At 48.7% G+C, this 24060-nt stretch overlaps 11 protein-coding genes and 2 non-coding genes across 13 annotated transcripts; 8 read left to right on the forward strand and 5 right to left on the reverse strand.

Annotated features, from left to right (window-relative positions):
* Positions 1-316: 316 nt before the first annotated feature.
* On the forward strand, positions 317-804 carry FPRO_14300 (uncharacterized protein; the record flags this gene model as incomplete). The annotated part of the gene is made up of 3 exons (XM_031219309.1): positions 317-602; positions 658-708; positions 764-804. 3 exons carry the CDS (start codon positions 317-319, stop codon positions 802-804), a joined length of 378 nt encoding a protein of 125 aa, XP_031085081.1.
* Positions 805-1135: 331 nt separating this feature from the next.
* On the forward strand, positions 1136-1251 carry rrna32. The gene has a single exon (XR_004093494.1). It is a non-coding gene; the product is annotated as a ribosomal RNA (ribosomal RNA).
* A 209-nt stretch (positions 1252-1460) lies between these two features.
* FPRO_14301 (uncharacterized protein) lies at positions 1461-2087 on the forward strand (the record flags this gene model as incomplete). The annotated part of the gene is made up of 1 exon (XM_031219310.1): positions 1461-2087. One exon carries the CDS (start codon positions 1461-1463, stop codon positions 2085-2087), a length of 627 nt encoding a protein of 208 aa, XP_031085082.1.
* A 381-nt stretch (positions 2088-2468) lies between these two features.
* FPRO_14302 (uncharacterized protein) lies at positions 2469-3434 on the forward strand (the record flags this gene model as incomplete). The annotated part of the gene is made up of 1 exon (XM_031219311.1): positions 2469-3434. One exon carries the CDS (start codon positions 2469-2471, stop codon positions 3432-3434), a length of 966 nt encoding a protein of 321 aa, XP_031085083.1.
* A 968-nt stretch (positions 3435-4402) lies between these two features.
* On the forward strand, positions 4403-7818 carry FPRO_14303 (uncharacterized protein; the record flags this gene model as incomplete). The annotated part of the gene is made up of 8 exons (XM_031219312.1): positions 4403-4518; positions 4567-4644; positions 4694-5066; positions 5113-5256; positions 5311-5974; positions 6023-6430; positions 6485-6778; positions 6830-7818. The coding sequence occupies 8 exons, from the start codon at positions 4403-4405 to the stop codon at positions 7816-7818; spliced, it is 3066 nt and encodes a 1021-aa protein (XP_031085084.1).
* Positions 7819-7899: 81 nt separating this feature from the next.
* Positions 7900-8997, reverse strand: FPRO_14304 (uncharacterized protein; the record flags this gene model as incomplete). Its single annotated transcript, XM_031219313.1, has 1 exon — positions 7900-8997. The coding sequence occupies one exon, from the start codon at positions 8995-8997 to the stop codon at positions 7900-7902; it is 1098 nt and encodes a 365-aa protein (XP_031085085.1).
* Positions 8998-9759: 762 nt separating this feature from the next.
* Positions 9760-11622, reverse strand: FPRO_14305 (uncharacterized protein; the record flags this gene model as incomplete). Its single annotated transcript, XM_031219315.1, has 3 exons — positions 9760-10157; positions 10436-10881; positions 11561-11622. 3 exons carry the CDS (start codon positions 11620-11622, stop codon positions 9760-9762), a joined length of 906 nt encoding a protein of 301 aa, XP_031085086.1.
* A 429-nt stretch (positions 11623-12051) lies between these two features.
* On the forward strand, positions 12052-12427 carry FPRO_14306 (uncharacterized protein; the record flags this gene model as incomplete). The annotated part of the gene is made up of 3 exons (XM_031219316.1): positions 12052-12156; positions 12207-12265; positions 12322-12427. 3 exons carry the CDS (start codon positions 12052-12054, stop codon positions 12425-12427), a joined length of 270 nt encoding a protein of 89 aa, XP_031085087.1.
* A 274-nt stretch (positions 12428-12701) lies between these two features.
* Positions 12702-12773, reverse strand: tRNA. The gene has a single exon. It is a non-coding gene; the product is annotated as a tRNA-Asp (tRNA).
* Positions 12774-13150: 377 nt separating this feature from the next.
* FPRO_14307 (uncharacterized protein) lies at positions 13151-14715 on the forward strand (the record flags this gene model as incomplete). The annotated part of the gene is made up of 4 exons (XM_031219317.1): positions 13151-13551; positions 13601-14080; positions 14136-14277; positions 14332-14715. The coding sequence occupies 4 exons, from the start codon at positions 13151-13153 to the stop codon at positions 14713-14715; spliced, it is 1407 nt and encodes a 468-aa protein (XP_031085088.1).
* A 566-nt stretch (positions 14716-15281) lies between these two features.
* Positions 15282-18351, reverse strand: FPRO_14308 (uncharacterized protein; the record flags this gene model as incomplete). Its single annotated transcript, XM_031219318.1, has 3 exons — positions 15282-17744; positions 17796-18114; positions 18164-18351. The coding sequence occupies 3 exons, from the start codon at positions 18349-18351 to the stop codon at positions 15282-15284; spliced, it is 2970 nt and encodes a 989-aa protein (XP_031085089.1).
* A 1610-nt stretch (positions 18352-19961) lies between these two features.
* FPRO_14309 (uncharacterized protein) lies at positions 19962-21236 on the forward strand (the record flags this gene model as incomplete). Its single annotated transcript, XM_031219319.1, has 1 exon — positions 19962-21236. One exon carries the CDS (start codon positions 19962-19964, stop codon positions 21234-21236), a length of 1275 nt encoding a protein of 424 aa, XP_031085090.1.
* Positions 21237-21550: 314 nt separating this feature from the next.
* FPRO_14310 (uncharacterized protein) lies at positions 21551-23469 on the reverse strand (the record flags this gene model as incomplete). The annotated part of the gene is made up of 6 exons (XM_031219320.1): positions 21551-21660; positions 21720-22259; positions 22319-22354; positions 22421-22542; positions 22627-23128; positions 23274-23469. 6 exons carry the CDS (start codon positions 23467-23469, stop codon positions 21551-21553), a joined length of 1506 nt encoding a protein of 501 aa, XP_031085091.1.
* Positions 23470-24060: the final 591 nt, after the last annotated feature.

The following is a 24060-nucleotide window of genomic DNA, read 5'->3' on the forward strand; positions in this document are numbered from 1 at the left end:
AGTCTTACATCCCCTCACGCGATTCATGCGTTGCTTGTGGTTCCATTTTCATCGACAGCAATTTTACTTGTAGATCTTGACGCTTCAATGCATGCTATCCAAGACATTCTTTCATGGCATGTAGATCCTCCGAGACCGATCGGATGTTGAGATACACTGGGAGAGGCTGGTGGGAACAACACAGAGAAGTCGGCATGTGACGAAGTTTTAAAGTAGTATAAATATCACATCATATCCCCAGTTACTCAGGTAGAATCACCATCACGCAAACCATCTTCCATTCTACTCAAGTACTACAACTCAACTACCATCCAACATGTCTATTCCCGGAAAATTCATGATCATTGTCGACGGAAAGCCCGTCGGCAATCCCCGAGACAACGGCGAGCCCATGATCCAAGCCCAGCCTGGCGACCCTGCTGCCATCTTTGAGCTTCGAGACGGTCGCTTATTCTCTGGCGAATGGGCTCTGGGCCGTCTCAACTTTGAGGATCGATCCATGATGCCCAAGCGCGTCTTATGGCGCAAAAGAGAGGAGGTCGATGACCTTCAACCCGTTCAAGTCGAAGAGTATGGCGGCCCCCCCGAGCTCAAGTTCTCAGGTATGCTTTATCATACGGTGACCTCAGCGGTTTCGAGATTGACAACAAGTGATAGGTTCTGGTCTGGCATTTATCGACGACAAGCTTTATTCACCTATCATGGAAGGTATGTTTTTTTCTACTGTCTTCATGATGCACGAGTACTAACACGTTTTTTGCAGGAGAGAACCAGCCTACGCAGATTCGCCCTGTGCCATTCTAAGTAGTGTTGATTGACAGACTGTTGAAGCAGGCTTTATTGGGGATTCGTTTTCGAGAAAAATGTCTTTGAAACATAGACTCAGCACTAACTCACTTGAGTCTACGTTCCATAAATGTGTCATTTCTTTTACTCTCGGTATACGAACTATGAAAAACTTGAAAGCAAATTCTTGATCCCTCCTAAGGCTCTTCTCATCTCTACCTTACGATCTTTATGGGGCTCTTAGACCCTAGTGAGACCCGCATACATGTTCACAGGCGTGTATAACAGCTCCGGCACTTCTATCAATGGGAAAGCATGTGAATCACGATGCCGGTTGTGAATATCACATACGACCATACCTATAGGAAAATACGGGATCCCGTCCGCTCTCCCATCGTCAAGCCTGTAAGGGGCGGATTAGTAGTTGGGTCGGTGACGACCAGCGAATCCCCGCTGTTGTATGTATTTTTTGAAGCTTTTATCGTTATGGTGGATATGCTTTTGCTCCATTCGTGATGGCGCAAATGTACTCCATATTGCAGGCCAGTTTCGCGTTGACATCTTGGGCTAGCACGGCAAAGGGTCAGTAACCGCTAACCTCAAATGGGATAGACTGTTGCAGTCAGGAAGTAACAGAAAACGCGGTCCCGTAATTGATCGCAACTTAATCGAGCATGGTTGAGAGAGAACAAGAAAAGGCCGAGACAATCACCACCAAGAAAAGAAAATCAGACGAAGCCCCCAAACAGCCTGCATCCAAGAAAACGAAGGGATCAACGACGGCCAAGTTAGAGAACTCACAAGTTGCAATGCCGCCTCCAAAGCCCCTGGGAAACTTGAAAGGAAAGTACGCCATCGAAACATTTTACCCCTGCTGCGATGACGAGTCTCAACGGAACCACGAAGAATTCTGCAGCATAGTCCTCTCCCCAGGAGACGGTGGGACGCTGCGTGGTTATCTCGGTTTGGGCCGAACGAACTACACAGCACTCTTCATCTTCGATAAATGCCCAACAGACGCTTCGACTCGCAAGGTGCCATTCACATGGCGCGGCAAGAGAACATCCAAAAAGTTTAAAATATTCCGGGGCGACAAAAACTATGGATGGGCGAAGTTTCTCGGGGATGGAAAGATCGAGATTTCTTTTGATAAGTTAAAGCTCGACCTCGTGGCCCAGAAAGGTCGGGGTATCGGCGAAAGGGGCAAGCATAATGCAGCAGCGTTTTGGGACGACTGGCATGAGTTGGACGAGGAAAGTCTGGACTTGCTTGATATTGACAGATTGATACATGATTGGTAATATTCGGAGTCATCTCCCTGTTGAAGTAGCTTGGACTTATTGGCTAGTCGTCGCTGTTTCTTTCAGCCGGTCTTACATCTTTGATCGATAAAGAATGCAGATTGCGAAAAGTTAAGGGGAATTTTTCCAGTTGGATTTATGGACACGACCAATGGTTCTAATCTCCTGTTCCGGATATTGAGTGGTGTTTTCGATCCAGAAGTATCAGACCACGAACATTGTTTTGAACCAGTGGCTCGGTCGAGACTGCGGAGTCAGCCTGTCAGCCACTTGCGGGATATATACATATAGCCTAAAGTTATTTGCCTATAATTGAACGCAATCGTCTTACTTCGCCCTCGTCGATCTTTGTCAAATACCTTCAAATCTGGTTCTCCTATCATGACTGGTTTGAAATATGATCCTGAATACCTCAAAGCTCTCGGGCCCGTTACCAAGGGACCCAAGCCCGAGCCATCCAGATCTGTGTTTGAGATCAGAAAGAGTACTGAAGATGTCATCCGGCGAGTCGTCACGAATTCTCCGTACCCCGATGGCGTGAAGGAGACTGTATTCAAAGTCAAAAGTTATGATGGTGCCGAGATTAAAGTCACCCGCTTCGCCTCAGAGGAGACGTTGGCCTCGGACAAGCCTACGCCAGCTGTGATGTACTTCCACGGCGGTGGTTATGTCTCTTGTTACGTGGAGCTGTTTGCGCCTCAAATCGCCCGTTTCGCGAATGATTCAAAGCTTCCATACTTCGCGGTGTCTTACCGGCTGGCGCCGGAACATCCTGCTCCCTCTAGTGTCGAAGACGGGTATGCGGCTCTTCAATTTGTGTCGAAGTCTGCGGCAGAGCTCAACGTCGATCCTAAGAAGATCGCTCTGCACGGCGACAGCGCTGGTGGAGGACTCGCCGCGGGTCTTGCTTTGATGGCGAGAGATCGGCAGCTTGATCCTCCGATTGCGAAGCAGCTTCTCGTCTACCCGATGTTAGACGACAGAGATCATGTTGAGAAAGACGATCCAATCCTTGACCTCATGGCCTGGAAGCCTGAAGGCGCCAAACTTGTATGGAATGCGTACGCCTCTGAGGTTCGACAGAAGGATGATCCGCAAGGTTTATCTTACGCGATACCAGCTCGGGCTGAAACGCTGCGAGGCTTGCCTTCCACTTATATCGATGTGGGAAGTCTCGATCTGTTTAGGGATGAGAATCTGGAGTATGCAAAGAGATTGGCTAACGAGCATGTTGAAGTCGAGTTTCATCTTTGGCCGGGGCTGCCTCATGGATTTGATGGAATGAGAGATATCAGCTGGTTCGCGAGGTGCCGGGAAAGTCGAATAAGTGCACTGAAAAGGATGTGATGGTCAGTTGATGGAACGAACATGTTCAGAGCATAAATCCCTCACTCAGGCTTAGTAGTAGGCCGATAGCACTCTTGGGATCTCAATATACACCTGGGTGTATAAAACCGCTCCATAGCATGCTGAAGGATGCAAGGTTTGGTGGCACATGAGGCCCAATCCGTCCTTGACGTTACTATTTGTACCTGCAGCTGCCTTCATATGAAGATGATCGGTTGCAACGCAACGTGCCAGTCGATTAAGCTTAGATCTTGTCCATAGATCATAGAGGATTCTTACACCGTCAAGCGCATTGTCGATTATGGTGCTTTCTGGGCGTATCGGACGACGGGGGTCTTGACCATCACAACTGCAGCAGATCAGTCCAACAACAAGCTTCGAGGCAGCCAAGAAAGCCGTTAGGAAAATTTTGTGCACTTACTGGTTGGACCCCGGTTGTCCAGCATCGAAAGATGCCATCGCATGGAATAACGGCAATTCGGGCTATGAGTTGCTTGATCAGTCAAGGTATGAGACGATGGCATTGGTTGGGGAGCAAGATGTTGACCAACACGGCTAATAGGGCCGATGCACGTAAAATGACACTTGTACTACCAGAGCCGCGTCAATAGAAATGCGGGTGAATGTGGAGAAAACATGGAGTAAATGTCATCAGACGCAATAAACTCTCGTCTAAGAATTGACATTGCAACGCTACCGTCCCATGGCGAAATTCCCATTGACGCGTTATATTCTCCGGCTGATCATCGTACCCCTCAATTCAATTCATCGGTGAAGAGCACCACCGAGCCCCAGACTTTTTGATCGACACGATTCGGGAGTGTGAGCCGTGGGGGAGCTATGTCATGTCATGTAATGCGGGTCATCAGTGGCCGAGATGACTTTTATGGTGGCATTGAATGCGCGTATATAAGTTCTGGGTGATGCTGTGCACGCGAGCTTGAGATTGGTCAGCATAGCAAGTCACGATGAAGTTTCTTTCACTTTCAGCTGTCGGGCTGCTTGCCTTGGCTGGTTTGTCAATTGGACAAGAGACAAAAGACGTTCCAATTCAAGACAATGGACTCACAAACATTGTTGAATGGTGATTCACTCGATTGCCGCCTTTAAATCCAGCTAACAAACAGCCCAGGGACGACCACAGTTACCTAATCAATGGCGAGAGGATCTTTGTCTTCTCGGGTGAATTCCACTACTGGCGTCTGCCTGTGTACGCTTTACCCCCTCCGCAAACCAAGCGCGAATCTAACATTTATAAGGCCCGAACTCTGGCGCGACTTGCTCGAAAAGATCAAAGCCGCCGGCTTCACAGCGTTCAGCATCTACAACAGCTGGGGCTATCACGAAGCGACTCCAGGCGTCCTCGACTTCGAAAATGGCGCCCACGATTTCGTGTCCATCATGACCCTTGCCAAGGAGCTCGGCCTCTACCTCCTGATCCGTCCTGGTCCCTACGTCAATGCCGAGGCTAACGCCGGAGGTTTTCCTCTGTGGGTCACCACCGGAGAGTACGGCAAGCTTCGAAACGATGATCCTAGATACACTAAGGCTTGGTCTAAGTATTGGACTGAGATTTCCAAGATTATTGAGCCGCATCTCATTACCAATGGCGGCAATGTTGCCATGTTCCAGGTATGTTTGTAGTGTTGTGAGTCGTAGACTAAACTGACGAGTGCAGATTGAGAACGAGTTGGGCGGTCAGTGGAAGAATGACGACAAGAGAATCTTGAACGAGCCTACGGCCAACTACATGCAACTTCTCAAGGAGTCCGCTAGAAAGGCCGGCATCGATGTTCCTGTATTCCACAATGCGCCTAACACTGTGAGTTCTACCTCTCCAAATACAAACTGTGGATAGATGTTGACAGGTCGGCAGCGCACATTCTCTTGGTCCAACGACTTCGAGCGCAATGCAACCGGCAACGTCGATGTCACTGGTGTCGACAGCTACCCCTCCTGCTGGAGCTGCAACCTCGACGAGTGCACCGGCACCAACGGCGAATATGTCCCTTACAACATCCAAGACTATGTCACCTACTTCAACAAGCAATCTCCCCGTCAACCTCACTTCTTGCCCGAGTTCCAGGGCGGTTCTTACAACCCATGGGGCGGCCCAGAGGGCGGTTGCCCTGGCGATATCGGCCCTGACTTTGCCAATATTTTCTACCGTGACTTGCTCGCACAGCAAGCCACCGCCATTTCTCTGTACATGATGTACGGTGGAACCAACTGGGGTTGGTTTGCTTGCCCTGTTGTTGCAACTAGCTACGATTACTCTTCGCCCATCTCTGAGAACCGCGCTATCTGGGATAAGTACTATGAGACCAAGTCGCTAACTCTCTTCACCCGAGTTGCGCATGATCTTACCAAAACCATCCGAGTTACCAACAGTACTTCTCTTTCCACGAACGATGCCATCTTGATCTCCGAGCTTCGACATGAGGAAAATGATGCTGCTTTCTACGTTGCCCGACACGATCACTCACCTTCCGGTACCAAAGAGACCTTCAAGCTTCACGTCAAGACATCTGAGGGCAAACGTATGTTTGGGTATTCTGCTTTACGTCTCGTCTACTGACAGCTTTTAGTTACCATTCCTCAGAACGATGGCGCAATCACTATCAACGGCCATCAGTCCAAGGTTATCCCAGCTGACTTTCACTTCGGCAAGAAGACACTCCTCTACTCGACCGCCGAAGTCCTCACTTACTCAATCATCGACAACAAGGAGGTCATTGTCCTTTGGCTTCCTGAGGGCGAGCAAGGAGAGTTCACCCTCAAGGGACACACCGAGCTCAAGCATGACAAGTCTCTCAATGGCGTCAAGGTGAAGGCGGGCAAGAAGAGCGTTACTGTCAACTACACTCAGCAGAAGGGTCTTTTCGCTCTCAACCTGAACGATGGCTCCACCATTGTTCTGGCTGACCGAAAGACTGCTTACAATATCTGGGCGCCTACACTGGATAACAACCCGTTCGCGCCCGCCAACAAGACTGGTGAGTTCTGCAGATGAAACAACAGACGTTAAAGACCCATATTGACTTTCACAGTTCTGGTTCATGGTCCCTACCTCGTTCGCCATGCCACCATCAAGAACGGACAACTCAACATCCAGGGCGATCTCGACAGCGCCACCGAAATCACTGTCTTTGCTCCCGAGTCTCTGAAGTCCATCGCTTGGAACGGTGAGAAGGTCAAGGTTTCGTCGAAGCAAGGCCACAAGTACACCATCAAGCTCAAGGGTCCTTCAAAGGTTACGTTGCCCAAGCTTGACTCCTGGAAGTATGCCGACAGCTTGCCCGAGATCAAGACCGACTACAAAACTTCATCCTCGGCCTGGATTGGTATGCATTACCGCAGTAGCTAAGATGACTCGATGTACTGACATTGAATAGTTGCTGATAAGAAGAACACCACCAACGCGGTCCTCGTTCCCGACCTGAAGAACCCCGTGCTCTACGTCGATGAGTACAAGATCCACTACGGAAACCACATTTACAGAGCGACTTTCCCCACCACGAGCTCTGCCCCTACTGGTGTTTACCTTAACCTCACAGGTGGCATGGCCTTTGGCTATTCCGTCTGGCTGAACTCGGATTATATCGGATCTTATCTCGGCGAAGCCACCACTGGCCATGCAGGCCAAGAGTTCTCCTTCAAGAACGCCACTCTGTCCAAGAAAGAGAACGTTCTTGTTGTTCTGATGGATAACTCAGGCCACGATCTACGTGACGGCGCTCTTGATCCTCGTGGTATCACCAACGCCACTCTTGTTGGCCCCGCCAAGGGGGGTTATAAGTTCTCTGAGTGGAAGATTGCTGGTCATGCTGGAAGCGTTGAAGGCGAGGTCATCGATCCCATCCGCGGTCCCCTCAATGAAGGTGGTCTCTACGCTGAGCGTATCGGCGCTCACTTGCCCGGTTTCTCTGACAAGAAGTGGAAGTCATACTCTTCCAAACAAGGAACCCTCGTCAACCCTTCGGCTGGAGTCCGTGCCTACAGAACGACGGTCGATCTTGATATCCCCGATGGCCTAGATGTCGGTGTCTCGTTCAAGCTTACGGCACCTTCCAACACAACCTTCTCTGCCACGAAGAAGGGCTACAGCAACCAAGTCAGAGTTCTTCTGTTTGTCAACGGCTACCAGTACGGACGATTCAACCCTTACATTGGCAACCAAGTCTCCTTCCCTGTTCCTCCTGGTGTTCTGAACTACAATGGAGAAAATACCATCGCCGTTACGGTCTGGAGTCAGAGCGCTCAGGGTGGTGAGGTCAAGGTCGAGTGGGAGGTAGACTACGCTCACACATCCAGCTTCGATGTCAAGTTTGACAGCAAGTATCTCCGCCCAGACTGGACCAAAGAGAGACTGCAGTACGCTTAGGAAATTAGCAGAGTTAAAAAGTGGTGTGAGAGTAAAACATGTTAGTTATTAAGACATCAGTCATGTTAGCTAGAACATAATTTAGTGAAGCTCGGTCGGCGTCACGAAGACCCAGTTCTTGTCAGCTGTAACGGGTAGTCCTTCCTTCTTCTGAGCAATGGTGTTGTTCTTGATCATGCCGTCAATCTGCTCCCTGTAAGCAGCCTTGCGATCAACCCAAAGGTGAATACCGCCACGCGCAACATCAACACCCTGGAAAATCATGGGACCATCACTATCAGGAGTATCACCACCAGCAAGAATAGGCCTGTTCCACTCATCGATGTAGGTGAGAATGGCAGCCCACTTTCCAGACTTCCAAGTAGCTGGGGCCCAGAGCCATGGAGTCATCTCAGCTTCAAGGTTCTGCTTCTGTGTCTTTTTAGTGTAGTCACCATCCTCAATCTGTTTGCGAGCAGTAGTGATCTCGCCCTTCTTAGTCTTGAGGAAGAGAGATACACCGATGACGTTCTGGGGAGGGACGTTGTAGCCATATTTAGGATCGCTAGCAACCATGCGGACAAGCTCTTCGGAAGCAGCGCTGACCACGTAGACCTTAATGCCGTTGGCCATCAAGCGGTTGTACAGCTCGACCTGGCCCTCGAAGATCTTGGGAGGCGAGACTTCAGTAGCTGTAACCTTGTCATCCTCGAAATAGGTGGTGGGGATGGTCTTGTTGTAGGCCATCAGCTCATCGACGTAGCCCTTGAGCTCACCGAGAGGGAATCCGCTAAAGATTTGCGCAGCCCAAGGATAGCAGACAGCATCCTCGATCTCACAGAGGCGCAAGTAGTAGCTGTATAGCGACTCCTTGTGCTTCTTGGTGTCCTTGAAAGGGACGAGCTTGAGAGCAGGGTCCATGGTCTCTCGTGTAAGAACACCCTTGTTCTCAAGGTAAGGAAGAAGTGATTCCTCCAAATCGAATTGATAGCTAGTGTTGTCCATGTCGAAGACAGCATAGCGACCATTGTTGGCATTGCGAGCAATCATCTTGTTGAGAGCTTTGGCAGCTTTGGCAGGCCAATGCTTAAGCTCGGGACCCTTGAGACCATAGTTGCCATTGGAGGGAGCGGCAGCAGAGGGAGTGCTCAGGCTTGCCAGCCAAAGAGCATTGACAACGAGATTGATGCTGGGTCTCATGATGAAAGGCTTGAGGTGAGGTGAGAAGTGAAAAGCGTGAGGAACCTGCTTTTTCAGCTTCGGCCTGGGATGGGATTGACAGAGTAATTAAAGAAGTCCATGGCCGTCAAGGTTTAGCGGCCCGACAATTATTCCATACGAAGTCGCTGATAGTGTTACAAGAGGTAATATCCGGTGGTTGGTCTGACTGGACGATCTTGGACTATTTGGTCACGCTACCCCGCTTACACGTTTGTTGAGGGGTTTTAGTCGCTGTCGAGATAACGGCGACAGGAGCTTGTTTCTGTCGATAGAGGTCTCGATTATTTAATGTCGCAGACTGTATCGTCAATCTAATACTATTAAGGCTTCTGTTCGACATCAGATCGATCTAAACCATGCCCATATCTCGCAGCTGAAGGTGGTGATGTCAGCCACTTTCCTGTCTAGGCCAAGTTTCCTAGAGCAGGGGCGGGTTGTACAGTTCAATAAACGGCCAAGATCTGCGTCATTGACACGAGGAGCAAGAACGGCATTCGGCATTAGTTCAAGGCTCCAAGCCAAGAACCCTTTTACTCCAATGATGTAACCCTGGAAGGGGCCCCAGGGCGTTTTCTAAACCGCTAACGGGTAGCTAACAGGGGGTTCAAGGTTTAAGCTTGCCAGCGTCGGGGCTCCGAATTCTGCTTATCGCAGGGAGAAATACTTGGAATTAAATTGCGCTCAATTGGCAGGACGGGGCGCCAATGCTTGGGTACAAGGGTTCCTAGCTGCGTGTTGGGTTTATTCCTGATTTGTAGAACTCTTTGGTGACTTCTTCGGCGAAGGCGATGGCTTTTTATCGCTTGAAACTCCGATGGCCTCCAAGAAATCCTCGAATGCCGCTTGGGGAATCATTCCGCCGCTTGCGTTCTTGTGACCGACAGCGAACCTAGGTCCCAGTCGCTCTCTCAGCGTATCGTCGTCTGCCCCATCTGCTGCTCGACTAAGAATTTCCGGGATGTTGACAGGAGGATCTCTGCCCCTGGCGCACGTTGGAACGCGACACGAATAGTTGACAATGCCTCGTGCATAGCCTTCATTCGCTATCATCACGACTTGGAGATCTCTTGAAAACAATTGACGAGTCTGGCGTTCTGCAATGAGAGCATGAATCTGTGCTTTCGATTTGATGCGGATCACTGCAATTCTTTTATCAGCAGAAAACAAGGGCACCACGCGATCGGCCTCTTCATTTCATGTATCACTTTGGCCCTTGCTTCCTTCAAGAACTTATTCTTGACAAGCTCTATAGGTGATGAGGCCTTAATCAATATTTTCCAGGCTCTAGGGACATCGTAGGCTGCAGTTCGGCGAGGAGCATTGGTGAGCTTTGCACTATTATTTATCGTCGTTCTGGTATGCGTCCCAAACGTCGCTTCCATGTTCGGGAATGGCGAGCGCCATTTGGTTGCCTTACCCAGATCCCCATGCGTTCCCATGGCACATAACCACCCGCATGATTCCTCGACTCCGTCGTGTAAGTCGCGGCAGATAAGATACGTCAACAGCCAGCTTGTAGCTATCGGTGGGCATTTGTTCGCCGTCACTAATATCGCCCCCTTAGGGTGGTCATCGTCTTCTGCCAGATGTTGGTCAATGACTAACGCGCGATGGGGTGAGTCGACAACGGGCTCTGATTTCCATGAGCCTTGGTCGAGGACAATGATGTAAGATGGATTGTAAGCTTCCATGTTTGCACGAGAATCCCCACAGTGTAGCAAGCTGTTTTTGGTCATCGTGTAGCACGATATCAGCTTGGAATCGAGGCCGAGCAAGATGAGGGGTTTTCTTATGATAGCTCCAGCAGCAAGACCATCGGCATCCTTATCAGGGACGATAAGAGTCTGTTTACCAGCGGCAGCACTATAGGAGATTAGCTTAAGTGTCCTTTAGACGTGTCGTTCTCATCCCGACGATTGGCGTGGTAACAAGAAGGGGCAGCCGACCGTTCACGGAGGAAGTCCTTTGCTTTCTCAATTTGTCTTGGGGCCAGGCCAGATCACGTTCTCGTCCTGATTCCTCCGCGGTTCAGCTTTGTGATAATCCTGTTCAGGAAACATCGGCTCGCACCAGGATAGTACTGAAACTTCTTCCGGGCCACAATCGACTTTTGAAATTGCCGAAATATTGTGAGGCATGGCCCATTTTTGCGAGATATAGGGAACAAGTAAGTTTGTGCATTGTAAGTCTTTAGGGCTGACGGAACTGATATAAGGCGAAGCATGGTTCCGGTGATAATATGAAAGCCTTGAAAGACATCGACGCCTGGTATCATGAAAAACAGGAGAAAACGTGGCGTGCAGCACAGCCACGATACTCGCCACATGTCATGCTCTAGGGTATTGCTCTTCTCCAGTTGAAAATACCATTATGCCAAAAAGGAAGGTACCTTTACATCAAGGAAGGCAGGTATCTCAGGTTTAACCTCTTTACATCTCCTTACCGTCTAATAGTCGTGATCGAACACCATCGATTGTTGAAATTATTATGGATGTATGTATCATATCACATTGATATACTCTGTATTTCAGTTGCCGGTTACCCACCATATCCTACCATGAACATGAACGCCAGGAACAAGAGCCGGGGGACTTCTTCACGCATTGCAGCCAAGCGATGGCCCCTTTAATTAAACTACTCAGATAATTAGCTGTGAAGTTTGCCAGTGTGTCCGTCCATGAGGCTGAACGCATGCGGAAAGGTGCTCCTGAGGAATGCGGACAAGACGCCAAGCATCTGGGGCTCGACCGCCAGCCACCGCACCAATTGCTTGGCTTCCAGGGGCTCAGGAATGCAGTGACTTCAGACTTTCCACTGAGTTCATTCAACATGATGGCTTCTCAAATGATCGTCTCGAAATGAGAACAGCGGCTGAAGGTTGTCGTCTCTCGATCGAGTGATAGAGCCAGGGTTCTCAAGCCTCTGGCGATCGATGGCGTTGTAGGGGCTTTTGTTCCTGACTACTTAAGTACTACGTTCTTCCCTCACGGTTGTCTTTGCTAACAAGTACAGCAAACATACACCGAAGCAATCATGAAATATTCTGTTTTTGTTTTTTTCTTTGCCGCTGTTGGAGTCACTGCTCAAGCAGCAAACTGTAGTGAAGTAGAGGCCTGCCTTAAAGCTGGTCCGAAAAACGCACGTCTTTCTTTAATTGTGTAAAATGGCAAGCTAACCTGTATCTCTAGACTGGTGCTTGCGGTGATAATGAGCGATGCCTTTGCGGAACACGTAAAGAGATTGCCAAGTAAGTCGCGTCTTTTTACAAATGGCTCTGTGTTGCTGATATGTCTCCCATTAAAGTTGCTACGCCAATTGCGACAAAGATTCGAGAGCGAAACCGGCCGGACAAGCTGTTGAGAAGTATTGTTCCGTATTGAGAAAGCGCTTGAAGCCATTGTATAAGTGAGCGCTGTCGACAGCACTTTGAGACCGGCATTCTCTGGCAGGAGTCTTTTTATGTTACCATCTGTATTATAGGTAAATAATTGGCGGCATCATATAAAAGCCAGGAAGTTATTAATGAAAATTCGACATCAAAACAAAACAAACCTGTCCACCACTGGATCGCACCACAATATTATTTGAGAACCAGCCAGAGGCGCATTAATCACTGTATGAAGTAGGTATATAATTATTAAAAAGATACAAAAGGAAATGCTGCTTTTAGCAGCTGGCTGGAACTCTCCCGCCGGGAATTGAACCCGGGTCTCAAGCGTGACAAGCTTGCATACTGACCACTATACTACGGAAGACGAAACAGGCTAATGCCTGCTGTAGTGAGTTCGATACCGCATCGGGCAAAATTAAAACTTATATACCCATTACCAAAATTGACACAATTTTGGCAGCAAAGCTCGGAAAACCGACGCTGACAAAGTCAAACCACCAATCACAATGGTTGCTCTGGTAAACTCTCTTCCGAGACTGGGGATGACGCAACATCAAGCTGATTTATGCTCGCTTCAGCTACCCTGGATTTTACACTGGGTCAAAATCGGCTCGGAACTTCGGAGGTAGACATATATATAAACTTTTGGCGGTGCTGAGATCCAAGGAAGACGAATTCTCTTTGCTAATGTCCTAGTACATTTGATAAACAGTTCGAATTGTATTTCCTTTAATTGCCATTATGTCAGAACCTACGGAGCCCGGTTCGAGGCGTCATCCTGCCCATAAAGTCCTCGAAGAACTCGGTCTTGTATCACTCTATCGATCAAGCAAAGATGTCAAGATCCTTTGCGCGCAGAGATTCATCCGTCTTTTTGCCTATGGTGGATCTACCTTAGTTCTTGTAGCCTACCTGCGAGAACTCGGCGTATCGACAACCCGCGTCGGCTTGTTTATGACCTTGACATTGGTTGGTGATATCATCATCAGCTTCCTGCTTGCACTATTCGCCGATGGTGTTGGTCGACGCGCAGTCTTGGCCCTGGGAGCAATCTTGATGACTGCAAGTGGAATTGCGTTTGCCACCTCTAGCAATTACTGGATTTTGCTTGCGGCAGCAATCTTGGGTGTCATCAGTCCTGGGTAAGACAAAGCATAATGTTTTGGCGTTGTCGGTGTTGACAATCAGCAGAGGCAACGAAATCGGACCTTTCCGTGGTGTTGAAGAGAGCATCATTGCCCACCTTACTGATGCAGCTCGTCGAGGCGATGTCTATGCTTGGTACAGTCTCTCTGGCACGGCTGGCGGCGCCTTTGGTCTTTTGACCTGCGGTTGGATTATTCATCACATGCGCGTCAATCTCGGCATGGATGTTGTTGAAGTGTATCGCAACGTCTTCTATGGATACTCTGTGATGGGAGTGCTGAAGTTGATCTCGGCCATCATCTTGAGCTCTGCAGTTGAAGTTCACCATGAGCCCGAGCAAGGATCTCCAGCGGACAACGGCGAACAAGCACCTCTTCTTCCCGACAACACTCAATCTCAAAGCGATGATCAGCCTCAACCCAAGAAACAACTTCGAGCTCGAATTTCACGTGACAGCATCCCGACTGTTGTGACCCTTTGCACTCTCTTAGCTTTGGATAGCTTTGCTTCAGGACTGGCTCCTCTGTAAGTACTTTGATACAAGAGACCATCCTTATACGAGAGCTAACAGTCACCATAGCTCATGGATTACTTACTACTTTAAATCCTACTACCATATCGAGGAAGGGAAGCTAGGTTCTATCTTCTTCACCACGAGCATCATTGCCGCTGCATCGATGTTGGTAGCATCTTCTCTTGCCAAGCGGTTCGGCAATGTTCGAGTAAGAATCCAATGATGATAGCAGCCTGAATTGTCTGACTGACCTGACTTGCAGACTATGGTGTTTACTCACTTACCATCAGCGGTCTTCTTGGCTCTGGTCCCCATCCCCAACGACGTCCACCTGTCGGTTCTCTTCCTCATTCTACGATCTTGCACTCAGTCAATGGATGTCGCACCCCGCTCAGCCTTCCTCGCCGCTATAATCAAACCAAAGGAGCGAACAGTTGTAATTGGTCTCATTAACGTAGCCAAGACAACTTCTCAGAGCCTTGGGCCTCTCATCACTGGACTACTTGCGGATTCGAACTATTTCTGGGTCTCTTTCATCATGGCTGGATCTCTCAAGGTATGCTATGATTTGGGATTCCTTGGACTCTTTAAGCATCATGAACAAGTGGAGGCAAAGCGAAGCCACGAGGAAGAGGGAAGCCAGTGAGTTACAACCTCGATACTCTGTGTTTTGATCGGTTCAAGAAGGAAAATGGAACGAGGCATCAGATTCTTATCGGTAATCAGTATGGAGACTTTAGTGCAATGCCTAGGTATCTCAAGCGTCATATTTTAAATAGATATGTTAAGCCAATATACTTAGGGATTTAGAAAGTAATACATAAGTATCCTTAATAACGATAAGTGTTTTAAGTTAAATAAAATAATATTTTTCTAAGAACTTCATTAATAACCTTATTTATAGTTGCCTAAAGTTGAAAAAGCCATCTGTCTTAGACTTCAATCTTGAAGCTTAATCTCCTAGAAGTAGCCACTGACGAAGTCATATATGGCATAAAGAAACCCAGTCAAAGTAAAATCACGTTAAGTTTCTTCAAAGAGGAAAAAAAGATTGCCAAGCCCAGGAATTGAACCAGGCTGACTTCCGCGCAGACGCATTCATCACGACCGGTAGATGTGTTGACCATTACACCAGCTTGGTGTTTCTATCGTTATTTAGTGCCATATAAATCATGCTTATATTTATGCTCGGAACTGATGCTGCCCACGTTTCTAGGATATACTGCCCCCTAATGCTTCCGCATTGATATGTGATCTTTCACCGACAGACTTCTTCACGACTATAACAAGCTCGTCAAGCGTGCCCAAAAATCTCACAAACGAATAAACCGCTGCTGACCACTGTCTCCCTTCTTGCTTTGCTAGGTATTCCTTAGAGTTGCCCTCATCTTGAAAGTCTCCCCGTAACCTCCTGAACTGGATCGCCCGGCCCACCAAAGGCGTTGGCAAAATGGCTGGGAGTGGCTCTCCAGACATCAGCGAATGCTGGAGAAGGGTCATGGTTGACATCAGGTCAGCGATCAGGTTTTCGTCGCCTGCGCTCACGCGATAGAAGAACCTCTCGCGGACTGGGAGTGGTAGCTTCGTCGCGGTCATGCTAAACTGTGCCAGGAACACGTTGAGATTGTTGCAAAGATGGTTGGCGCGGCTGAGCGTTTCAGTATCGATGTTTGAGGTTGAAAACTCAAATTTGGTCTTTAGGATTGGAAGGGCGATGGAGTTGAGCAGCTCTTCGGTCGTGGTAGCCTGCTTCTCGATGACCTCGACGAAATCATCAGGAGGCGAGCGCCACACTGAAATCAGAAGGGCATAGCGGTCTCTAATACTCGACAACTGGCTGGATAGGATTTGTCGATAATGTCTGTTTCCGGAAAGGGGTCGGGGGAGAAGCGCAACAAGGACGGCTGCGCCAAAACCGATAAGGACAAGAAGGATTCGCCGCCAGAAGACCTCGTACCCGACTCCAGGATTGCCGTAACTGGGAATATGCGTATCCACCCAACTATAAGACATGACCATGTACATAGTTGACGTAAGCATGATACCTGCGGCCATATGTTGTGGCGGAGCAAACAATCTCCACCACATCATACCGATAATAGCGACTGCCATGATGGCAGCTAAGCCGTATGGGTTTCCAGGACCATTACCAGATCCAATGTACCAGCACAAAAGACCCAGGATACCTCCAGCTACAGTGCCGAGGGTACGAATGAGAATTCCAGATGTGAAGTCGGACATATAAGGTTCGAGAGCCATCTGAGCCATGATCAGAGCCCATAGTCCCTTTTCGCGATAGTAGAAGCCAGCTGACGATGGTATCACTGCAGGAACGGCGAGGGCAATAGTCAAGACGAGCGCACGAAGAGCGTGAAGACCCTCGACACCCGTAAAGAAGTTGATAAGCGCCAAGAAGACCAGACTCGATTTGCTTCGTCGGCGGCTCGTCGGCTGTTCCATACTTTCCAGAATGGTGGCTGTTGTTCTTGCGCCTTCAGGGTCTTCCTTTTCCTTTCGCTTCTTGCTGAAGAGACCTCGCTTCTTCTCAGGTTTGGAAATGACGGACATCGTTCGAGTGAGATCGTTCGAGTTGGGAATCGTGGAAGGCGGTGCATCTTGGGACAGGCCGAGCGAGAAAATGTGCTGGAGGCCTTTGGGTAGCCATACTCGCTTCGATGTTCGCACCCTCTCAACCTCGATAGCTCTTTCGAGAACCCCTCCAATATTCTTTGTCAGGTTCATGAGTCGTTCCTGGTATAGAAGACCAGACATCAAGCCAAGCAGAGGAGGTGCGCGGTGATCGTTGTAGATAACCTTGCCGTTGGCATCGAAGAGATGAGCATGAGGGGCGATCAGTTGCTCTGCAGCTGTGTCTTCGAAGTCTTCGAGAGCTTCTTGCAACGATGCTAGGATCTGCTCATGTTGGCTGATTGTGTCGTTTTGAGAAGCTCCCGAGAATGCTTCGATGATGGCATTGACGCTTTGCTCGAGTGTCTGCAGCAGGGGAGTAGCGCATAAGGACAGTGCATCGATGGCTTTGACAATCATCTCTTCAGTATCAGGGTGTCTTGTAAGCTCACGTAGATCAGCTGCTTTCGCAATATGATAAGCCAGAGGGTGCTTCTCGTTGTCAGACTTCTCAAGTTCCTCAGCCGCTTTGGTTAGAGCTTCATCTTTGGCAAAAAGCTCCTCGCGAGAGATTGACATCTGCAATAACTCGCCGAAGGATACCAGTACTTGTCGTAGTGGTTCTTGAAAAGACTTGATGTCTTCAGGACTCCATCGTCGATAAGAAAAGTCCAAAGGTAGAAACTTGACGGCACTTTCGACGCTCTTGAAGGACACGGCCAAGGTACTCTTCAAGGCTTGTAGCTGCTCGGGCTCAAACCTGGCTCTCGTCTTGAAATGCCACGTCAGAGCCTTGACGTACCCATTCATGGGGCGGAGAAGGTCTGCCATGCTTCCAAGGGTGATTTGAGAGGTTGACTGCGGGAAAAACAACAAATTGCAAACAACTCCAACACCAACTGCGATTGCACTTGGCAGAATCAAGACTTTCGGTATGGTGCCGTTGAAAGTAGGAATGAGCGGTGCTGTCGTAAAGTAGATGTCGGCAACAATCATGGAAAACATGGACACGAGCATCAAGTTGGGAGCAGAAACTCGCAGACGCGCCTGGCCAAAGTTTGTTAGTTGAAAACATGCTTGGCTACACAATCAACTTACCATGAGATAGACAAACAACCCCATCATGCAGAAGTACGTGACCGATACGCGAGTATCCAACATGAAGCCTTCATAGATGGCTATTTGTTGATAGGTTGCCTGGCCCGACGCTTGATCAACGTTGGTCGTGTTTTGAGGCATTGATTGTTGCAATTCCGCGTAGCGTTGTTGTAAATCAGCCTGAGGCCTTGTCGCCAAAGCAGCTTTCATCGTGATGACTCCCCATGCCCAGCCGAGCGCAAGACCGACGCAGATCATAACTCCGGCTGCGAAGTGTATGAACACGACGCCCGAAGGCGGCATGATGAATAGGACAACACTGAAGACGCGTTAATGCCTGATAATATGAAATCTTCATGTAAACATACCATCCAAAAAATGCCGACTGGCCGAGGACTCTCAGCGTGTCACTGATGTAGATAAACAAGGTAAGGATCCAAACAGCCAAAGAGCACTTGAACAAAATCTTGAGGTCCTTGGCATTGAAGTGGTCTAGCCAAGCCGGGAGTCGCTTGGGGCTGTTGAAAGCATGAAAAGACGCCTCGTCATCCCCCATTGAGCTCTCCTCTTTCGTTTTCGACCGTTTCAGCCTCATATCTCACACAGTCCGAGTGAACCGGCGATTGTTTTGGTGTTGTTTTGGTGACGTTTTTAGAGTTTGAAGAAATGCATTGAATTTGGGGATCGCCATGCCAGCGCGAGGCGGGAGTGGCGCTTATTTAGTCACATTTTCAGGCGCTCATTTCGCATTGTCGACACTAAGACCAATGCGTGTAGATTGTCTTATCTAGCCGCTAAACCCCTGCAATTTAAGATCACCAGAATCCGTGCAGATCAAATAGCCCTTGCTCAGTGTAACATTGTGATGAGATTTGTGCAAGTCATACACAAGCGTAACCTTGTGTTTTATTATGATCATCGCTGCGAGGCTTTGCATAGTAGTATTCGCATCAGATATCCAGATGTTATTCATAACCCAGATAGCCGAGGGTCGGTCTCGGTATCTTGTCGCGGCCTCCAAACCAGGCCGCCCACGACAATTCATATTTATAGAATCCTTCGTTGCCTCTTCTGTCGTACACCCTTCTATTCAAGCTTAGTGCCCTGAGATCATTTACAGAATGAAGGAAGGAAAGCGATTACGCAACTATACAGCCAATATGCCCGTCAGCACTAATTGGTTACTCTATAGCAACAGAGTAGGTATGACTATAATACTATTGGTTAAGAAAAAGGGAAGACTTCTAGGCGAATAATCCGGTATTGTCAAAGAAAAGAAACGAATAGCATGTTTGGGGTTGCCAAGTATTTTTCAAACCCAGCATAAGAGCGTAATGCTCGCAGTTGACGAAGCACTACTCATCTATGCTTCTAAGTTCATTGCAGACACTAGCGCGACATAATGAGCTTGATAAGGCCAAAACGGACGGCCGATACTCTCAAAGAGAAGGGTCTGCAACGTGGGAGACTAGAGCGAGGTTGACCGGACCGAACGATCCTAGCCATGTGACAACGATGCCCGTTCCATCATCGGCTCGGTCCATGCCGCTTAAGCTATGCATTGCAACCAACCATGTGCCCTTCGACAGCCACAGTATGTAGCTCGGAGCAAATGTGACAGTTTAAGCTCCGCGGGTACTGGAATGAGGCTCAAGTCTAGGCCACGTCTTCGCGCGGGGTTCAGAGAGTTAGCTGAGAGCTGAGACGCCACGAACGTTCAATGCGCTGATGCGTAAGCAAGCAGCACCATTGTGTGATAAGAGGCTTGAATTGAGAAGATTCATTTCGCCAATTACCACGGGGAGTCTCAGCCTGTGTGATGAGACTTATGCAAGCAGGAATTATAAACTTTTGATGTCCAGTCAACGAAGGAATGTGACAAGCCAAGCTGAAAAGAAATTGATCAAGTTGTTGCGTCCTGAGGAAAGTTTAGATGATTTAGGAAATTCATTTCTAGCGAGAGAGACATGAAAATGACAACCGAGTGAAAAGAAAGAGACAATAGACGAATCCGTAGCCCGACCTCATCTATAAAGAAGGAAGTGCCTCCCGGTCTGTTCATTTCATCTCCAGACACTCATCACTCATCCAGCTTTTTACAACTCTCAATTCAATCACATCGCCTTTTCCAACCGTTCGATCTATACTTCAACTATACCTCCCACAATGTCTGCTTCACAAAACGGAGGTCTTGTTCATCAACACCTCATCCCTGCAGACAGCATCACTGCATCCTACGATAACGAGGCCAAGCTTCTGATTCTCAAGGCATCTGGCACCCACGTTGACCTTACCAGAGACATCAATTTCCGTCGTCTTCCTTTCGATGGTGGTCTCCTCTTCGAGCTGATCGGTTGGGTGGGCCCAATCATTCATGGAGAGTCACCCTATGAGATCACAGACAGCTTCAACATCGATCTTCCTAGCATCGTTTTTCCATCCAATACTGTTGTTGTCAACACTGAGAACAAGCAGCATTGGGTTGTCCCTATTCAGTACAACAATTCAAACGGACAGGCTGCCACTAATGGCAAGGCTGAGGTTGAGCTGCCTGAGATTAAGCAAGTCTCCGGGGACAATAAGATTGATGTTCTTGCCGATGAGCCCTTCACCATCCAACAGAGTGACTCTTTCACGGGCAAGGGTGGCTCAGTCAACATTGATTTCGACAAGACTTTCCTCACTCTGAATGATGCTCGCATTGACGATGGCAAGATCGTATGGACTCTCACTGCTCAACAGACTGGAACTACCGAAGTCGTTGTCTATGTGGGCCAGACCCAGCCTCCATTCTTGTATCGCATCCCCTATATTGTGGAGAGTCATGTTCTCCTCGATGACAAATCTGTCCCAACCCAGACTACGGTCCCTTTCAGCGTGAGCAACAACGGGCAAGGCAGTAGCAGAACATACGACGATGCGTCCAACGAAAATAAGAACGGCAACGGCAACCAGAAAGTTGGCCTCCCTCTGTCTTGGGATGGGTTCATCAATGTTGGTATCAACCTTATCAAGAAGCAGTATCCCAATGCCAACCTTCTCGAAGTTGACGCCACTCCCCTGACTCGCAAGCCGGTCCAGAATGAATGGGGTTTTGTCAACAACCGTATTGTTTGTGGTCTCAGCGGTAACAAGACTGCTATCATCCAGTCCACTGGATGGGGTGAGTTTGGAAAGGTCCAGACCATCAACTCTCCCTTTTTGGGTGATCAGGTCATCTCCTGGCCTGTCGCTCTCGATATTCATGATGCGTTCACTATCCTCCGAAAGGCGGGATACAAGCAGGCAGTCTATGCGGTCACTCTTCGCCAGCCTCTCTATCCTGGAGATGATCAGCCTTTCTACATCTTCAACACTGGCCCTGAGTTTATTGCCGTCGGAACAAAGGACAAGAAGATCCACAACTTTGGTGTCTCCGAGTACAATGTTCAGAAAGCTTAGGTTTCTCCACAGTTTCTTCTATACCACAGACTGTGTTTCCCTTCTCTTTAACCCGGAACAGATTGATAACTGCTCGCCTTATTTTCCTAGTTAACTAATCCTATTTGTATTACCCAACAATGATTTCTCGTGAACAGTAATTTATTACTATTAAAGGTGCACCAGTAAGCCATCAGAAGACACCAACCCGTGCCGGAGCGTGAGAATCTATACTGGGTGAAAATTTGCTGTAATGCTTCAGCCATAGTGTCCACCACGTGCTAGCTTTGCTTGCATTATGACTAGAGAAGTGACTTCTTCACGCTTCAAAGAACCTAGTTCGACTTGGCAGACTGCATTACAACGTCTCTCTCCAACTCCTTCTCACTTCCTACCCCGTCTTCTACAGGTCTCGCAATAGTGACGCCAGCCCGACGGGCAAAGACTAGGGCAGATGTCAGTCATTGTTCGGGCTAGGCAAGTTGGGTGAGACATTAGACTTACGATCTTCCATTTCTTCTAGAGACTTGCCTTTGGTCTCCGTGATAAAGAACCAGACAAATACAACAAGCGCGAAATTGAAAATTGAGAACATGAGAAAGGTCCTCCAGCCAAGGTTCTTGACAGCGTGGGGAGTGGCTTGAGAAAAGACAAAGTTGAACAGCCATTGCGTTGAAGTGCTGATGGCAATGCCAGCCTCGCGAGTCCGGCTGCTAAAGATCTCACCGGTGTAAACCCACGGTACAGGCCCCCAAGAGATGTTGTAGCTCATGGCTTCGAGATAAATCATAGTCAGAGAGGCAATAGAAGGAGGGGTCAGTCCAGCATCAGGGTTCGGAGGAAACTTGACTGTCAAGATTGCCACGATGAGCATGTAAGTGCCCATGAGGCCTGCCCCTCCTAGCAGGGAGCCACGACGACCGATTCGTTCAACGAGGAATAGCAGGAAGAAAAGACACGCCACGACTTTGACAAGACCGAAGAAGCCGGTAAGCAGAAGCTTGTCCTGGCCGGCACCAACTAGACCGAAAATCTGAGGAGCATCTGAACAGACATGTTAGAGATACTTGGAAAAGCACTAAGCTGCACAGGAATTCACTTACAGTACGCCATGGAGGTGTTGCCGGTGAGTTGAACGCCTTAAAACGTAGATCATTAGCCAAAGCTAGGTCTCCAATTATGCACGATCAAAAAGAAGTGCTTACCGATTTGCAAAGCAATGATGAGGCCGAGTCGGTAACGGTTGACGGGTTCAATAAGCTCTTTCCAAGTCAAGCCAGCCTTGATACGGTTCTCTTCGTCGATGCTGCGAACAATCTCGCCGAATCTGTGAGGGGGATGTGTGTCAGAAGCAAGCCATTTGACCAACAGTCCAGGGATATGTGAATTGTCATGCTTGGGGGTGACTTACTCTTCTTGGACTTCTGGAGAATCTCCACCGCGTACCCAGATCAAAGATTGCAAAGCCTCCTCACGGCGATTTGTCTTGGCCAGCCAACGAGTACTCTCCTTTGTAAAGAGCATTCCTAAGCCAAGAATAGTGCCGGGAACAAGCTGTAAACCGACCGGTAGTTGCCACTGGGCGCTGCTGTCATCAGGGATATGGATGCTCGCTGCATAATCAACCCAGTACGAAGTCATGACTCCCAAGGTAAAGAAGAACTGGAACATGCTACCAAGCATGCCACGGATATTTTTTGGTGCCATCTCAGCTGAGTACATGGGCACTATCACAGTGGCCATGCCAACGCCGACTCCCGAGACAAATCGAGCGATGTAAAATCCGGCGAGATGATGAGTGTTGATGGTTTGAACCACGGCGCCGACATTGAAAATAGCCGAGGCCAGAACAAGAGACCAGCGGCGGCCAAATCGAGCGGTGAAGGGCCAGATGAAGAAGCAGGAGAAGAAAGCTAAGGAAGACAAGAGTTCCAAATTAGTTATATATTTCTCTGCATAGGGCCAGGGAAGGCATAATGATAGCACTGTCGCCATGCAGAAGTAAATGACATTCAACAAACAACTGCAACAAACAGATAGATAGATAGATGTACTCACCGCCAGCTTGCAAAAGACTCGTGGATAGTGAACCGACATTGGCTTTATCCTTGGTGGTATATCGGAAATCCCGTTGGAAGCTCGAGAAGGTCAGAATTCCACCAACAATACCGGTGTCATAGGCAAAAAGAAAAGAACCAACGCAGCATAACGCTACAAGGTAGAATGCTCTGAAGGTTCCAAGAGCCTTTGTCATTTTGGCATCTGTTTAGCAATGGGAATACGGACGTGACTTTCGAATATGAAACAAGATATAAAGGGTCATGAGCGTCTCCAACTGATATGACTGTTAAGGGGCCGACTGTCTTGTGGCACGACGAAAAGCTTTATAAAGAAATACATCATCCACGCGGAACGTAGACGGGCAAACTGGCGTTAAAGCATGGCGTGCTGTGGAAGGGCAATGGTGAGATGCACCGCAAATGGGCTGAAATCGAGACTCTGCTAGGTAGAGATCCCGGAAGATTGGTACAGTTGTGAGGTTTGGTGGACACCATCTTGGAAGGATCATGCACTGGAGTCCTGTCATGGATCCGTAGGTTGGCAGCCGAGAAGACTAGCCCCAAAGGGAGCTCGCTACCGATACCCGGACATGGGGAAGAGTCGGGTGAGTCTCCACAGCCAAGTCGGTGCCAATTACACTATACCCGATTGTAGCATCCGGCCGACTACCGGTAGCCATCGTTTCTTCTTTTGGCTGCAACAGAGTCATGCTGGGGCTCCGAGCTCTTGATAGGCCATTCGAGACGGAAAGGAGAGTGCCAGGAAGAGAAGACAGTCGCCTACG

This window comes from Fusarium proliferatum (assembly GCF_900067095.1).
Source record: "Fusarium proliferatum ET1 genome assembly, contig: FPRO_scaffold008, whole genome shotgun sequence".
Classification (NCBI taxonomy): Eukaryota; Fungi; Ascomycota; class Sordariomycetes; order Hypocreales; family Nectriaceae; genus Fusarium; species Fusarium proliferatum.